This window comes from Leptinotarsa decemlineata, unplaced genomic scaffold (genome assembly GCF_025532065.1).
Source record: "Leptinotarsa decemlineata unplaced genomic scaffold, Ldec_3_MD MMD2_tig00000505_RagTag_RagTag, whole genome shotgun sequence".
Taxonomy (NCBI): Eukaryota; Metazoa; Arthropoda; class Insecta; order Coleoptera; family Chrysomelidae; genus Leptinotarsa; species Leptinotarsa decemlineata.
Genome location: NW_027412549.1, coordinates 17,306,785 through 17,324,009, shown reverse-complemented (window position 1 = coordinate 17,324,009; position 17,225 = coordinate 17,306,785). Strand labels below are relative to the sequence as shown.

Sequence of the window (17,225 nt, the reverse complement as noted above, 5' to 3'; positions counted from 1 at the left end):
ATTTCTTTACGTTCACTTACTCAACATGACTGAAAAATATAGATGAGACACTTTTAGGTCGTCTTGAAATATTTGGAATGGCAGAATATAATTTTTTTCCAATCGCAACAAAATGATCATTGATTATTTCGCAAATTTCAGATAAATAATCAGTTTTCTGATTATTCAAACTTATATTTTCCACTGACGCCTGTCGGATATAATCCAACGTCCTTCGTGGTATTAGCCAGGGAAGTAGTTGTTTTCTGATAGGCGTCAGTCCATTCAACCTACTGTGTAGGTATACTCGAGACTGGCTTGAACATTATTTAAAGTTCATTTGTTTAGATTTGTGTACTGCCAGTCTTCAAGCATAGCCACTGACTAATAAGAAAGTTTTTCTTCCTTATTCAGAGGAATCGGGCAAATTACGGATATGCAGTTGGTTAGTACCTCGTCCACTAGATGGAGTGACTTTTTGTTGTTTCGCTCCAACTTAGGAAGAGGAATGAAATACTCTGAAAGAATTCCCATTTTCAATTATGGAATATCATTGACTTTAGGTTGATGATGGTTACTATCTTGCACTGACGAGTGGCTAAGGAGCCCGAAACCGGTCTGCAAGTGTGCCCGTTTCAAAATTGAAGGTCGACTCTTTCAGTTGTATTGCCAATTGCATATGCAGAAAATTTTCTGTGAAGATTCCTGCACTGACGCCTGTCGGATATAATCCAACGTCCTTCGTGGTATTAGCCAGGGGAGTAGTTGTCTACTGTCTCTGTTAATAAGGTTATTGATTAATTCATCATTCATTATCTTTCAATGTTAGATTAAGTATTTATACAGTTAATTACAATGTATCCTTATCACGAACAAGATATAGATTTCTATGGCTTCTGTGATTATCTTGTTTATTTTTGATAGCACTCTATGTAATGTATATCAGTGTATGCGATAATAAACATATTATTATTATTATTAAATGAATTCTAGTATGCAAATATGCTAGTTTTTCTTTTAGTTTTTTGGTATCATTTTTTCACTTCGATATAATTATCTTTAGGTCTACTTGAGTCGTTCTTTTCAATATAAGAAATGTACATATTATCATCACTGATGGCAGAGTTTGTAATGAAGAGGTGTACTTTGTTTTGTGTATTTGTTAGGAAATGATCAATGAGAGTAGAACTATTGATTACTCCTCAGGTAGGAATACCATTATTCACTACATATCAATTATAAGATCTGTAAATATCCATTAATTGTTTTGTTTCATTAGTGCTAGACAAAATGTCAATAATGGATACAGAAATCCAAAGCTGAAAAACATCAAACGCTTCAAGCAGACATTGAATAATTTTTTAGCTCCTCACGCCTTTAATAGTGAACATACATTTTTTAAATTTAAAACTATTATTTTCAGAGTGTAACTCCCATTTCAGCTATTAACGTTTATAAGTAGTCTGAAAAATTTGTGAGATGTCGAAGTTTTTATTGCTCTAGGTAATCAAAGCTAAAGTTAAATTATTGGGTATAATTATAGATGAGTCGCTTCGATGGGAATCACATATTTGACCGAGTAACCCACAATTCCTTGTTGCATAAACTAAACGCTTTGGATATTCAAGAAAACATTCTGAAATGGATTGAAAATTATCTAGCCTGCAGAGTACAATTTGTAAAATATGGTAACTCAGTATTTTCCTCAATCACAGTTTCATCGGGTGTACCACAGGGTTCTCATTTAGGGCCACTGCTTTTCAACCTATTTGTAAATGACTTAACTGGGATATCATATTGGTGAATATGACTATAAAATTATATTGGACATTCTTAACTTGAAGACTCTCGCTCATAGAAGATTAGAATCAGATCTTGCACTAGAAGTAATCTAAAGCACTAAAAATGTTAGGTTTTATTCTTAGATCTGCAAATGAAATATCTCCCACTTCAATAAAAATCAGATATTGTTCAATTGTTAGATCAATAATCGAACAAAATTCCACAATTTGGTGCCCTTCATATCATGTGGATATTGATATGCTTGAAAGTGTTCAAAATAAGTTTTTAAGGTACTCTGCATATAAACTGGGATATCATATTGGTGAATATGACTATAAAATTATATTGGACATTCTTAACTTGAATACTCTGGCTCATAGAAGATTAGAAGCAGATCTTACACTAACTCATAAAATAATCAATGGTAGAATCATTTCTCCAGAACGAGTCAAATCTTCAAAGTACCCTTTTGTTGCACCAACTATGGCCGGAATGAATCTGTGGGTAGAATTTTGAGACTTGCAAATACATTCAATGTAGATTTAGAATTTTTTAATTCTTTAGAAACATTTTTAAAGTCTGAAAAGATTTTAATTCATTATTTTTACGTTTTTTTTTATTTATTTTAAGATTTTTTTCTTAAATCTACCTTAGATTACTGTTAAATACATATGTTTAAACTTGTTAATTATTTGTGAAAAATAGGCATTGCCGTAAATAAATAAACAGATAAACATATTGACCATCTCTGTAAAAAACTCTCGACACAGTTGTTTCTACTTCGCCAGTTGAAAAAAGCATTTAGCCATAAAACACTTCTCATTTCGTATCATTCCATTTTTCACTGTCACCTTTCATTTGGGATATTCCTTTGGGGTAGATCTACTTACGCGATCAGAGCTTTTCGCATGCAGAAAAAAGCCATCAGAATTATAGGTGGAGCTCCATTTGACGCACAATTGTCAACCACTTTTTAGAATATTGGGAATAATGTCTTTACCCTGTATGTTGATTTTCTATTCACGGTTAGGAACACATAAAAATAAAATACAACTTCCAAACACTTAGATCATCATAATTATGAAACTAGAAATGCGGGACAACTCAGACAGCCAAGATTTCGACTTGAAATGTCATTACGAAATTCTCTGGACGTTAAATTATTCAACAAACTTCCATATAATGTGACTGAATTGAATTTTAATTTGTTCAAAAGGAACGAAATTGTTTTTATTCCGTACTTGATTTCATGCAAAGTACATATTCAGACTAAGTAGCCTTAATTTACTATTTACATTACTATTTATATACTTAAGTATCTTTTTTTTATAATTCGATTCTTTATTTGTTAACTATTTTGTAAATCATTTTCAAAATTTATATTTAATGCTGCTTCTATATTGTTCTCTCTATTTGTACACTAATTTGTACCAACTGTCTATGGCTTGTCACAAATGTATATTCGTAACTAGACCAAATAAAAATCTATCTATCTATCTATCTAGTAGACGAACAAATTCATGTTCTGTTTCTGTTCGGTTCATATCTATTTATCGTTTCAGCTACGCCAGCTGAACAAACCACGCCAGTGATTCAAACAAGGAGTATAAAAAAAGTTGCATGTGACCAATTATTGTCTCCACCAACTCCGCACCGAATTGAACTGAGGAGTGATAGTTCGGAGAGCAAAGATTGCAAGAAATCTTTGATTAGATTGTTTCAGCCTGCGACGAAAACAAAACGAAGGTAAGTGGTTGTTTCTGCAGTAATGTGAAGAAATATTTTACGAAAAAAAATGTAAATTACATAAAGAATACTTTCAATAGAATGATAGAAATGATTAATTCAATGAAATCAAAACTCATTATTACAGTTTATTGTATGATTTTCACTATGAAGGGTTTTACAAAAACCGCGACAAGTATTTCGCTATACAAAAGCTTTCTCAAGCGTCTGAGATTTCAAGTTATATATGTGATTATAATATGATTGTCTCATTTACTCATTGCAATATTTTTTGTTATAATGTTTAATAATAATAATAATAATAAGAGCATTTATTAATATAGGAATCGTAATATACATAATACTGTTATAACAATCACATTTTGAAAATACAAGCAAAAGTATAACAAGAATAATAAAAATAAATAAAATCAGAGAATGGAGTGTACAACTCCCGATAGATCAATGAACTGAAAAGCTGATATAAATGTGGAAGATATGTTAAACTCAAGCATATTTTTCTTTCAGATATTTAGTTAGACGGTTTTTAAAAATTAAAATGGAGTCACTACATTTAATATCATTGGGAAGTTTATTGTCGTCCAAGAGACCCTTGTAGAAAAGATAATTCATTGTCATGGTATATTTTGTTCGGGTAACATATAAGTTCTTATTCCCTCGTGTAGGGTAATCATGGATTTCATTTTGATAAGTTATGAACTTGTTGAAATAGGTAGTAAATTTTCCAGTAATAATTTTGAAAATAAATATCATGGAAAAATAGGAAAGCCTGTCTTTTACAGATAGCCAATCGAGAACCCGAAGCATGGTCATTATAGGGGTGTATCTATTAAATTTTAGGAGTATACGCATACATCTATTTTGTAGTTTTTGCAAAGAGGATATAGAGTTTGCATCAAAAAGGTTGAGAAGTGTTGGACAGTAATCAAAATGAGGTCGAATTATCATATTATAGACTGTTAGTGATGTTTCAAATGTCAACGTGTTACTAATTCTTGTAAAGAAGAATTTTTTTTTTAATAATTTTGTTATGAATGTAATTAAAATGTTTTTTTAGGCTCAGAGTGTTGTCTATCATAAATCCGAGGTATTTGAATTCCTCAACCAATTCAATTGTTTCACTATATATTTTTATGTTTATGGATTTTTTGTCGAATGGATTATATTTATATTGAGTGGTTATGATCATTGATTTGGTTTTGATTATATTGAGTTTCATTTTATTGATATTGAGGAATTCGGATATTCTAATAAGCATATTATTAATTTTTTTGACAGCATTCGTTAAGCTGATATCGCTTGCTGTCAGCAAAGTGTCATCTGCAAAGACGTTTATAAATTCACAGTACTGAATATGATTGATGTCATTTAGATATCAAATAAACAGTAACGGACCTAATACACTACCTTGTGGAACACCGGTATTGTTGCCTTTTTTTTGTTGAAATGTAGTTGTTTACTTTAGTACACTGTGACCTCTCTTGTAAATAACTAGAGAACCAATTGAAAACGTTGCCAGTCAAACCATAGTACTGTAGTTTCATAAGTAGAATTGAAATATCTATAGTCTCGAAAGCTCGTTGAAAATCATAGATCCATATCAATTTTCCATTTGGATAGTGTTACTTGAAGAGCAGTTTCACAGGAATGACCAGCTCTAAACCCTGATTGGTATTCAATTGAAAGTTTATTTGTATTGATGTAGTCAAGAATTTGATCGTACACAACTAATTCAAGTACTTTTTCCAAGCTTGGTAATGTATTGATAGGTCGGAAATTAATAGCCTCGTTTGTATTTATTATTTTGGGAACTGGTACAACTGTACTTGTTTTAAGCTGATGAGGAAAAACACCAGTAGTAAGTGACGTATTGAAAACTATTCACTAAAATTTTTAGCTCATTCAAGGATAAAGGCTTAAAAACTACCAGAGTGGATTCAATTATTGGAAGGTTATGGTTTGTCCAAGGGTGGGCTAAGGGAATACTATTTTTAATTGATACTATACAATCAATGAAAAAAGAATTGAACATTTCAGCCTTGTCGTAATCTAAATTAGCTGTTGTTGTTTCAAAAATTATTGTCAAAATTGTCAAAAAATATTCAGTGAATGTTATAAATGATTTATTGATTTCCAACACTTTTCAGGACAAATCAAAAAGGCAAAAATGTAGAAAGAGATAATCACAAACTAACTGAATATTTTCCTGAACGGAGGTCAAGTCGCAAAACTCAGAAGACTGTTCAAGAAGAAAAACAGAGGAACTTAGAAGAAGCACTGAAAAATGAAAAAGAAGAAGGGCTAGAGGTAACTTTTGTCTTATTTGATAATATAAGCTGTCGATTCAAAACACAATTTATTTTTATATAAAATATAGGTTATTCGTATTCACAATTGCCAGAAAAAATTTAGGGCAAATATTTTCCAAAGAGATTCTTGTAGACAGTTTAATGAAATGAATGGAATCAGTTTTTGTCTAATTTCCACAACTTATTTTATTTTTAGGACCGGTTTCAGTCAAATTTTACATTAAATAAGAGGATTCAACCACCACAACACAAGAATAGAAAGTCAGCTTTATCTGGCAATTGCGAAAGTGACTTAATTTGGGCCAGAATACATTGGTCCAAAAATTTACAGTAATCTGAATATGTGATGGCTTCAAAGCAACTGAATAATTTTAAACAAACATTGTTATTATACACTAGCAGAATTTTTTAATAATTCTTAGTCTGTTCTTCTTTTACTATCCCCTCATTTAATTTCTATAATCAATTTTCAGTATCTCTATTTAATTGTGTTGACAGTTTCCAATACAACTTTATATTGTCTTTGTGGAAATAAAGAATTATTATTATTGTCATTATTATTTCCAAATTTATTCTAATCTGAAGAATGGTTGAATATCAATATAAATTGAGGATAATCTTGTTTCAGCTCTGATATTGTTTATGATAAATGAATATTTTTGTTATCTACTTAAATGATTCCCCAATTATAATTTATTTCCTACAACTATTTTGTTTTCCAGGTTAGGATTTTTGAAGACAAAGGAAGAGGTGTAGTAGCAGCGAAAGACTTCACTAAGGGGGATTTTGTTGTTGAATATTCTGGAGATCTAATCGATTTAATCGAAGCTAAAGTGAGGGAGGAAAAATATGCTCGTGACCAAAATACTGGATGCTACATGTATTATTTCAAATATAATGATCAACAGTATTGGTAAGCCGCTTTTTGTATACAGTTCATAAAAAATAGTTTTATATTTTTTATAAAATTTCCCTTCCAATGGAAACTTGGCTCCTCTGTATTTCAGAAACAGACGTGTTGTGTACAAACATTTGAGAACTCGTCAATTTTTGCTTTGGGGCGTCCAATTTGCAAAGCAACCTATACCTATCTACCTATACGGTAGATAGGTTCTAACAGAGTGAGTGTAATTGCCTCTCCACTGCAACCTGTTAATCCATAAATCAATCAATCAATATTTTATTGTCATAAAGAACAAGGAATTCTTGTGGACATAGTACTTATATAAATAAAACACTGAATGCTAAAAGGTACAATTTGTCAGTCAACATATAGTATAAAAATCCTTAACAATAAGAAAAAAAATAAATAAATAAAATACAAGATCACACCTGAAGTATAATATATTGGTTTTTGAAACATTGAGAGCAAGGAGGTTTTAGTCACACCAACTTTTTATTTTTTGCATATCGCAGTTTATTTTTCTTTCCAGGTCAATAGTATGTTTGTCATGCCATAGAATAGTGGTGTCATCTGCAAAATTTGTAAATTTACCCGAGATATCCATTCTCATCAAATCATTTATGTATAACAAAAAAAAAGGGGTGGGGACCAGAATGGACCCTTGTGGTACACCACAGTTTACTATTACTTTATCAGAAACGGATGAAGTTTTGATTTTTTAAGTAGGATTCTATCCAATTGTATACAACTCCTCTGAAGCTATAATGGTATAGTTTAGCCAGTAATGTATTTGATGATCAACACAATCAAAAGCTTTGCTGAAGTCGCAGAACACGGCGGCTGCAGCCTCCCCGCAGTTGACATTTGTGTATATTTCTTGGAGAAATGAAAAGACGGCATCACTCGAGTTTTTTTTTCCTGAAATCCGTATTGATGATGTGATATTATAATATGTTTTTTTAAAGAATTTTGTTATTCTAATTTTCACGATTTTTTCAATTATTTTTCTGAGTGCGGGTATAAGAGAAATCGGCCTGAAATTTGCTGGCTCGTCTAAGGCACCACCTTTATGTACGGAAATTACAATGGCAGTTTTGAGGAAGTCAGGGAATATACCTCTCTGAAATGAATCATTTATCAGGGTGGCCAGGGTATGTAGCGCGTCTTCTGGCAGACTTTCAAGAACTCTTTCCGAAATTTCATCAATTCCATGCGTTTTTTTATTTGTAATTAATGACATGACTGTGCGGGTATAAGAGAAATCGGCCTGAAATTTGCTGGCTCGTCTAAGGCACCACCTTTATGTACGGAAATTACAATGGACGTTTTGAGGAATTCAGGGAATATACCTCTCTGAAATGAATCATTTATCAGGGTGGCCAGGGTATGTAGCGCGTCTTCTGGCAGACTTTCAAGAACTCTTTCCGAAATTTCATCAATTCCATGCGTTTTTTTATTTGTAATTAATGACATGACTGTGCGGGTATAAGAGAAATCGGCCTGAAATTTGCTGGCTCGTCTAAGGCACCACCTTTATGTACGGAAATTACAATGGCAGTTTTGAGGAAGTCAGGGAATATACCTCTCTGAAATGAATCATTTATCAGGGTGGCCAGGGTATGTAGTGCGTCTTCTGGCAGACTTTCAAGAACTCTTTCCGAAATTTCATCAATTCCATGCGTTTTTTTATTTGTAATTTATGACATGACTGTGCGGGTATAAGAGAAATCGGCCTGAAATTTGCTGGCTCGTCTAAGGCACCACCTCTATGTACGGAAATTACAATGGCAGTTTTGAGGAAGTCAGGGAATATACCTCTCTGAAATGAATCATTTATCAGGGTGGCCAGGGTATGTAGCGCGTCTTCTGGCAGACTTTCAAGAACTCTTTCCGAAATTTCATCAATTCCATGCGTTTTTTTATTTGTAATTAATGACATGACTTCTTTTAACTCACTCACATCCGTATCATAAAATAAGATTGACTGAGAAATGGTAAAGTTGCCAAAGTATTTCATCGAGTCAGTATTTTTTGTTATACTCTGTTATTTTACTGGCAGCAGTGCAATGATACTTATTCAATTCGTTTGGTGTTAGAGCAGTATCTGATTTGCTAGTGTAGTTTTTGCCTCTTAGATCATTTATAATATTCCAGCTGGTTTTGGGTTTATTATCAGATTCATTAATTTTATTTTTGTAAAAATTTTCCTTAGCTAATTTAATAATTGTCCTGTAGATCCTTCGATATTTAGTGAAGTATGTGTAGAAAAAAGCTGCGTTAGTGTATTTTCTCATACAATGCAGGCATCTTAAATTTTTTTATGATGTTTTGATTCCAGTCGTCAACCATTGCTTTGTTTTACGCTTGCCCCGAAGTTTTTGTAAAGGGAAGGACTCATGGAAAAGTGTTACATGATGTTCAGGAAAAGATTGGAAGGGTTTCTCTAGGTCTAATATGTTATTCCACTGTAAAAAACTTGCTGATTCTCTGAATTTATCAAAATTTGCTTTGCTGTATATTCGCCCATACTTATGTACTTTTGGTTGAGTAAAGCAGATGTCAAATGAACTTAAAACCGCCTTATGGTCAGATAATGCAGCTTCTTAATGAAATTGATTATCTTATTTGCTGAGTAATCTGTTATCTCAGATGGCAAGAATGAAACTTCCCCAAACTCTGAAAATCATATTCTGTCTATGACAGGGCAGGCACAAAACATGTGCTCTGCTGTTTCATCATTTTCCGAACATGGCACACACTGTCTTCTGACAGCCCAAGTCTCCGCATATGATGATTATGACAACAGTGTCCTATAAGTAGACTTGTTGAACAATGTAGAGTATCCCTGATATAATCTAATGATTGTTTGGTAACATACTTTGAAAGTGGTAGATGTACAATTATGTATGTTATCCATTTAGCCTCTCTTTCCATGACCGCTGACGGTGTGGTGCTAAATTCGGCAGAGATAGCCAGGCAACCTTGTCTTTCTACTCCAGAGGGCTTCGCCCAAGCCATTTGCTGTTGAATCAATTGCTCTGTACATAATCATTGGTCTGACAATCATCACATACCTACAACCGTAAAAACAGGTACAAATATAAACACAAACTCACAAAAATAGTACATATAAAGAATATACAAGATTGTTGTAGTTCAGTATCGATGAATGCAAAATTCATGCAGACTATAACAGGGTATGAATATTTGATGTTTTTCTGAAACATCAAATATTCATAAGAAATCATCTTGTCGACAAATATTTTTCTGCTAAAAAAATGACTATAAATATTAATAAACTGTTAAGTAAATATATGAATTTACTAATGTACACAAATGAGCACATACACAAACAGTATCTAATAATAATAATAATAATAATAATAGTTTAATAATAATAGTTTAATAATAATAGTTTAATAATAATAGTTTATTGAAAATAGGAAACCTAATTTACATACAAAAATTATTTGTAGAAATATTAAGAAAAAAAATTTACGTTGACTTTCTGACAAGACCAATATTGAAAAAATACAAATAAAAATAAGTATACAGGTAGTTACATATAAATTTATCTAAAGACAAAACAATATAAAATTGGTATCAAATTCAGTTCACAATTTGTAATAATAATAACAGTTTATTGAAAATTGAAAAACATAATTTACATACAAAATTACATGTAGTAATATTTAAAAAAATATTAACTTTCTAACAAGACTAATATTAAAAAATACAAATAAAAATAAGTATACAGGTAGTTACATATAAATTTCTCTAAAGACAAAGCAATATAAAATATAAAATAGGTATCAAATTCATTTCACAATTTGTATGAATCTGATGAGGCGTTTTTTGAATTCCTTAACAGTCTGAGCTTTTTTAATATCATTCAGTAATTTATTGAAATCGTTCAAACCCCTATATGGAACATGGACTTCATAGTATTTGACAGATTGCATCTAGGTAAATAAAAATTTGCATTATTTCTTGTAGAATATCTATGAATATCAGAGTTGAAAACAATGAAGTCATTAAAATAGGTAGGGAGATGATTGTCTGAAATTTTAAAAATGAAAATCATTGTATTTAGATAATATCTATCTCTCACGGAGAGCCATTGAAGCTGATCCAGCATTAATGATATATTTGTATAACGGTTGCATTTTAATATTATACGCATACCTCTATTCTGCAGTTTCTGTAAAGCTGATATTTTATTTTGATCTAATGAATAGAGCAAACTTGCACAATAATCAAAGTGTGGCTTTATGATGGTATTATATACAGTAATGTTAGAGGAAGCTGAGAGACTAGCTGATATACGACTGAAAAAATATAATTTTTTACAAGTATACAAAAAATGTTTATTGAAAGTGAGATGGTTATCAAGCATAAAACCAAGATATTTGAATTCAATAACGATTTCAATTTCTGTGTTCTCAATATTAATGTAGTATTCAGATATGTCAAGGTTAGCATACTTGAAGGGAGTAGTTAGAATCATAGCCTTAGTTTTAGCAGAATTGAGTTTCAATTTATTTGTATTCAAGTAGGTTGTCATAGTTTCCAATGATGTATTTATTTTACAAATTGCTTCATTTAGATTATTATTGGTAACGCAAAGTAGTGTATCATCAGCAAATAATTTTATGAAATCACAGTTATGAGCAAAGCTTATATCATTAATATATATCAGAAACAAGAGAGGTCCTAAGACACTTCCTTGTGGCACACCAAATTCATTTAATATAGGAGTCGATGAATAGTTGTCAATCTTTGTGATCTGGCTTCTGTTTGACAAATAATCAATAAACCAATCAAGTACATTACCATCAATGCCAATTCTTTTTAGCTTCATTATAAGAATTCTTCTATCAATTGTTTCGAATGCACGTTTGAGGTCCAAAAACACAGCCACTATATATTGCCCTTGGTCTATTGATTGTTTCCATTTAGTTATTGTTAACTGCAGCGCAGATTCACATGAATGATTTTGCCTAAAGCCAGACTGATTTGACATTAGTATATTATTGACATTCAAATATCTCAGTAATTGTTTATATACGACAGATTCTAGTAATTTCTCACTTCCCGGTAATGTATTAATTGGTCGAAATTCACATGATTTTATGGAATTTGGAATTTTTTGTATTGGTACAACTTTACTAGTTTTCAAGTCATTTGGAAGCTTTCCATACGATAAAGAACTGTTAATAAAGTGAAGTAACACATGCCCAATGACTCCAAAAGTAGATTTAATAAACCTCATATCTATTATTTCACTGCCTTATTTGTTGTCTAGTTCATTGACCAATTTTGCTAACTCAAACAATCCAATTAATTTAAATTCAGAGAAGGTACATACAAAATAGTGCGAATTACTCCATTCTGGTCCAGTATCAATAGTATTTAAAATATTTTCAATGCTTTCAATGTAATAAAAATTGAAATTCTGTGCAATATCATTTTTATCATTAACTTTTGTTATGGCCCCATTGTATTCAAATTCAAAAGCTCTACTGAAGCAGTTAACATTTCTCCTTGAGTTGACAAGGCTTTTTGAAGTTTTCCACATCTTATTTGGATCTTTCTCATTTAAATCTATCTTATTGAAATAGTAATTTGCTTTTTAACTTTTTAATAAATTGATATATTCATTTCTAATTTTTTTATAACTGGCCCAGTTGTTTGTGCTATTCTGTAATTATATTACAGAATATATAATATGTAATTATATACAGAATATTATTATGTGTCGAGGTTATCCTCAAAGAATTCATTTAATGTATAGTAAGCCTTTTTGACCAGAATTGTCTTCAAGTTTCTCCTTAAAGATAGTAGCATGACAAATTCTGTTAAATTTTTAGGTAATCTGTTATACATTTTTACTCCATTATATATAATTGAGTTCTTGATTTGACTACTTGTTGGGATAGGAAGCTTTAATTGGCAAGCTTGTCTAGTATTGTGGTGAGGCGGAGAAGTAAAGGTACCTTTGTTCTTGTGTATAAGGCATACTGATTCAAGAATAAACAATGAAGTCACAGTTAAAATTTCATGCATTAAACACAGTGGCTTACAAGGATCATTCCACTTTGCTCCACAGATATACCGTACCGCACTTTTTTGTGAGAGTCTATGAGGGCATAATAAACATTTTTTGCTGCGTGAAATTCTAGTTCCTTTGATACTATTCTGAGTGGATTTAGTCAATAATTTACGAAGTGGAGGTCAATATTCAGTAATTCTGTTCCTATTGTTTTTTTTTTTTCGATTTACCTCAATGAAAAAAAGGTGAAGCAAATGTTGATTTTTTCTTGAATAAAACATTCAACATCAAGTTTCTCAATAACGAATGAACCAATTATCGGAGGTGGTAGCTGATGCTCGCAGGTGTGTGAAGATTTCAGTATGAATTTTGTATCAAAATTGAACCCACTCGAAACAAAAATTGATGTTTTCTTTGGAACACCCTGTATAATCGAAATGGAATGGTTTGTGTTGAAAAATGTTTGAAATTTGATCTGTAGAAAACGATCACGTTGCTCACAGTTTATAAATACAATCCAAACAACTGTCTTGAAAGCACCAGAATAATCTCTTGATATTATAATTTGTAGTGTATATTTTTTTTTATTTGCAGTATTGATGCAACAGCAGAATCCGGTAAGTTAGGACGACTAGTGAATCATTCAAGAAATGGAAATCTCACAACAAAAACCGTCATGGTAGACAATAAACCCAGGCTGGTACTTTTAGCCAAAGACAGTATTAAGATAGGCGATGAAGTTTTATATGACTATGGAGATCGGTCCAAGGAATCTCTGAAATATCATCCATGGCTGGCTAATTAATTGTAATTTTTATAGTAGATAGTAACCGAGTTAGGAGCATCTCATTAAATTGGTGGAAATCGAATTTTATATAACGGATAGAATTGTTACATTGCAAAATATATTGTTGTCATTTTTTATTTGTTAAAATATACTTCGTCGTTTATCCACGATGAATGATTCAACTTAATAAAGTTCCGTCTGCTGCTGCGACAGACATCATCAGTGGTATGTGGGGTGACGAAATTATTTCTAGAATTCTAAGTAATCGTTCGTTACTGAGGCTTCGAAATATAACTTTCGTCCTCTTAGGTTCCATTTGACCACGAACCACAAGTCCAGTTTTTGTTCTCTTCAATAGTGACTCAGGACGTAAAAGCTTATTTTTTTTTATTCAACCCATTATTGAAAACGTTCTTTTTTTTCTTTAAAATAAAATATGATTATTGACATAAAATACCCACAATGGTCGATGAAAATAATGAAGTTTTGGTGACTTGTGTTCACACACTGCAAGAAAAAGAATGCCATCAACATTTTTGCAAAGATATTAAGACTTGAAAGGTATTTATATTGAATTATTTGTAGTTTTTATTGAATTATCCATCAAAATGATTTTTTGTTTTGTGTACAGCCGTAATCAGAAGTTGAATTGAAATTATTTATAATAATATCGATAATTGTTGCTTTTTCTCAAAGAGAAGTGTTTTTCAACACGTATATTTAGATGCCATTCAACCTTTATCTTGTGATCTTACATGAAGCATTTGAATGGGCATGTTATCTATTTTTCGATTAGAAAATTTGTTGTAATATTAGAATATCTTCATATTGAAATAATTTATTGATTATATTATAGGGAAAATTCAGAAGTTTATTGATTTCAAATGGATTGACTTGTGAAAATGCCAATAAGTGATTGAGATATTCCGTAAAGCTTGATTTATGTTGAATGTTCGGTGAGGTAGTTATTTATATTGCGATACTTGAATGATGGCTATGAGTAAAAATGTTATCACTGATTTTCAGTTAGAAAAGTTCTACTCGACAGTAAGAAATTAAAGATTTTGGCCCAAATATTGACTGGGAGTGAATTGTGCCTCATGAAAGTAAACTGAAAATTGTAAAAACAAAATTCCCAGCGAAGTTGTATTAAATGTTATTATGTAATTCAATTGTATTCTGAATAAACTGATTGGTTACACCATTTTCATGTTTTATTATTATTGGTTAATTGAAAAAAATGTACAAAATTATTTATTTGAAAAAATTGAGTTGACCAGATGCTTACGAAGTCAAACTTTTCAACATGCAATTCCTAGGGGTAGCTCATCATTCAAAATTCCATTGGTTCCATTTTACTTACCTATTATATTGTCGAACGCTGGCATATAATAATAAGTTTTTGAAGCTTCAAATCTTTTTTGTGAACAAGCGTCAATGTTTGGTCGTGATACTCAGTCGGTTTGCACCTTTCTGAAAAGTTCATGATTCGCCTGTTGGTCTGGCCGATGTAACAAAACTTACATCGGCCAGACCAACAGGCAAATCAACATACGCTTCATAACTAGCAGTGAAGAGAAAAGTCACCACATCTCTGTTCCAACATGTATTGCAAACCGGAAACAACATCAATTTCGATAACACAAAAATAGTAGCAAGCAATGAAACTTCCACTCTCTAACAATCAGAGAGGCTATCCAAAATGGTAATATGAACAAGAGGGATGATGCGTAAAGATTACCAACAACATGGAGATCCGTTTTATTGCTTCACAAAAGCAAACAGACCGCTCAACCCCAGAAGCGAAACTCAGCACATGACAATATTCAATTCTTGACTACATCAATACAAATAAACTTTTAATGGAATACCAATCAAGGTTTAGGGCTGGTCATTTCTGTGAAACTGCTCTTCAAGTAACACTATCCAAATGGAAAATTGATATGGATGCAAATAGGTACATTGTAGCAGTGTTCCTTGATTTTAAACGAGCTTTCGAGACTATAGATATTTCAATTCTACTTATGAAACTACAGTACTATGGTTTGACTGGTAACGTTTTCAATTGGTTCTCTAGTTATTTACAAGAGAGGTCACAGTGTACTAAAGTAAACAACTATATTTCAACAAAAAAAGCCATCAATACCGCTGTTCCACAAGGTAGTGTATTAGGTCCGTTACTGTTTATTTTATATCTAAATGACATCAATTATATTCAGGACTGTGAATTTATAAACGTCTTTGCAGATGACACTTTGCTGACAGCAAGCGATATCAGCTTAACGAATGCTGTCAAAAAAATTAATAATATGCTTATTAGAATATCCGAATTCCTCAATATCAATAAAATGAAACTTAATATAAACAAAACCAAATCAATGATCATAACCACTCAATATAAATATAATCTAACCGACAAAAAACCAATAAACATAAAAATATATAGTGAAACAATTGAATTGGTTGAGGAATTCAAATACCTCGGATTTATGATAGACAACACTCTGAGCCTAAAAAAACATTTTAATCACATTCATAACAAAATTATTGAAAAAATTAACTTTACAAGAATTAGTAACACGTTGACATTTGAAACATCACTAACAGTCTATAATACGATAATTCGACCTCATTTTGATTACTGTCCAACACTTCTCAACCTTTTTGATGCAAACTCTATATCCTCTTTGCAAAAACTACAAAATAGATGTATGCGTATACTCCTAAAATGTAATAGATACACCCCTATAATGACCATGCTTCAGGTTCTCGATTGGCTATCTGTAAAAGACAGGCTTCCTATTTTTCCATGATATTCATTTTCAAAATTATTACTGGAAAATTTCCTATCTATTTCAACCAGTTCATAACTTATCAAAATGAAATCCATGATTACCCTACACTAGGGAATAAGAACTTATATGTTACCCGAACAAAATATACCATGACAATGAATTCTCTTTTCCACAAGGGTCTCTTGGACTACAATAAACTTCCCAATGATAGTAAATGTAGTGACTCCATTTTAATTTTTAAAAACCGTCTAACTAAATATCTGAAAGAAAAATATGCTTGAGTTTAACATATCTTCCACATTTATACCAGCTTTTCAGTTCATTGGTCTATCGGGAGTTGTACACTCCATCCTCTGATTTTATTTATTTTTATTATCCTTGTTATACTTTTGCTTGTATTTTCAAAATGTGATTGTTATAACAGTATTATGTATATTAGGATTCCTATATTAATAAATGCTCTTATCTTAAAAAATTCAGGTAGAATAACAGGCAAGAGAGGCAGCTCAGGTAATAGAGTCAAAACAGGTAGTCGAGCAAACACAGGTAAATGGGAACATCCATTCCTATAAATTGAGATACAGAGTTCGAATGAATTAGTCTTGTTGAAAAACTCCAGACATCACCAGAAGATGGCAAATGAGACTTTGCCGAAACGTTGTGAGAATAATCCTTATGAGGATGATGATAATAATAGCTCCGGGGGATATTGAATTCGTTGTGGAGAACGAGAAGTGCCGAATTTATTGGAACTATTCGTTCCCCACCCTCAGGCTCATACAAGCTAATAAGTCTGATGTAGTCCTTCTCGACCACCAGAGAAAAATGATATTTGTCGTGGAGTTTTCAGCTCCTGGCGAGACGAATATCG

The 17,225-nt window shown here is 31.7% G+C and overlaps 1 protein-coding gene across 2 annotated transcripts in view; it reads left to right on the top strand.

Moving 5' to 3' along the window:
• Positions 1-14,763, top strand: part of LIMK1 (LIM domain kinase 1) — a 61,002-nt gene extending 46,239 nt beyond the window's left edge. For both annotated transcript variants that reach the window (XM_074174094.1, XM_074174093.1), the window contains 4 exons: positions 3,324-3,507; positions 5,655-5,814; positions 6,539-6,729; positions 13,367-14,763. In XM_074174094.1, coding sequence (XP_074030195.1) covers positions 3,324-3,507; positions 5,655-5,814; positions 6,539-6,729; positions 13,367-13,577 — 746 coding nt within the window. In that variant the 3' untranslated portion in view covers positions 13,578-14,763. The remainder of the gene's footprint in view (positions 1-3,323; positions 3,508-5,654; positions 5,815-6,538; positions 6,730-13,366) is intronic.
• Positions 14,764-17,225: the final 2,462 nt, after the last annotated feature.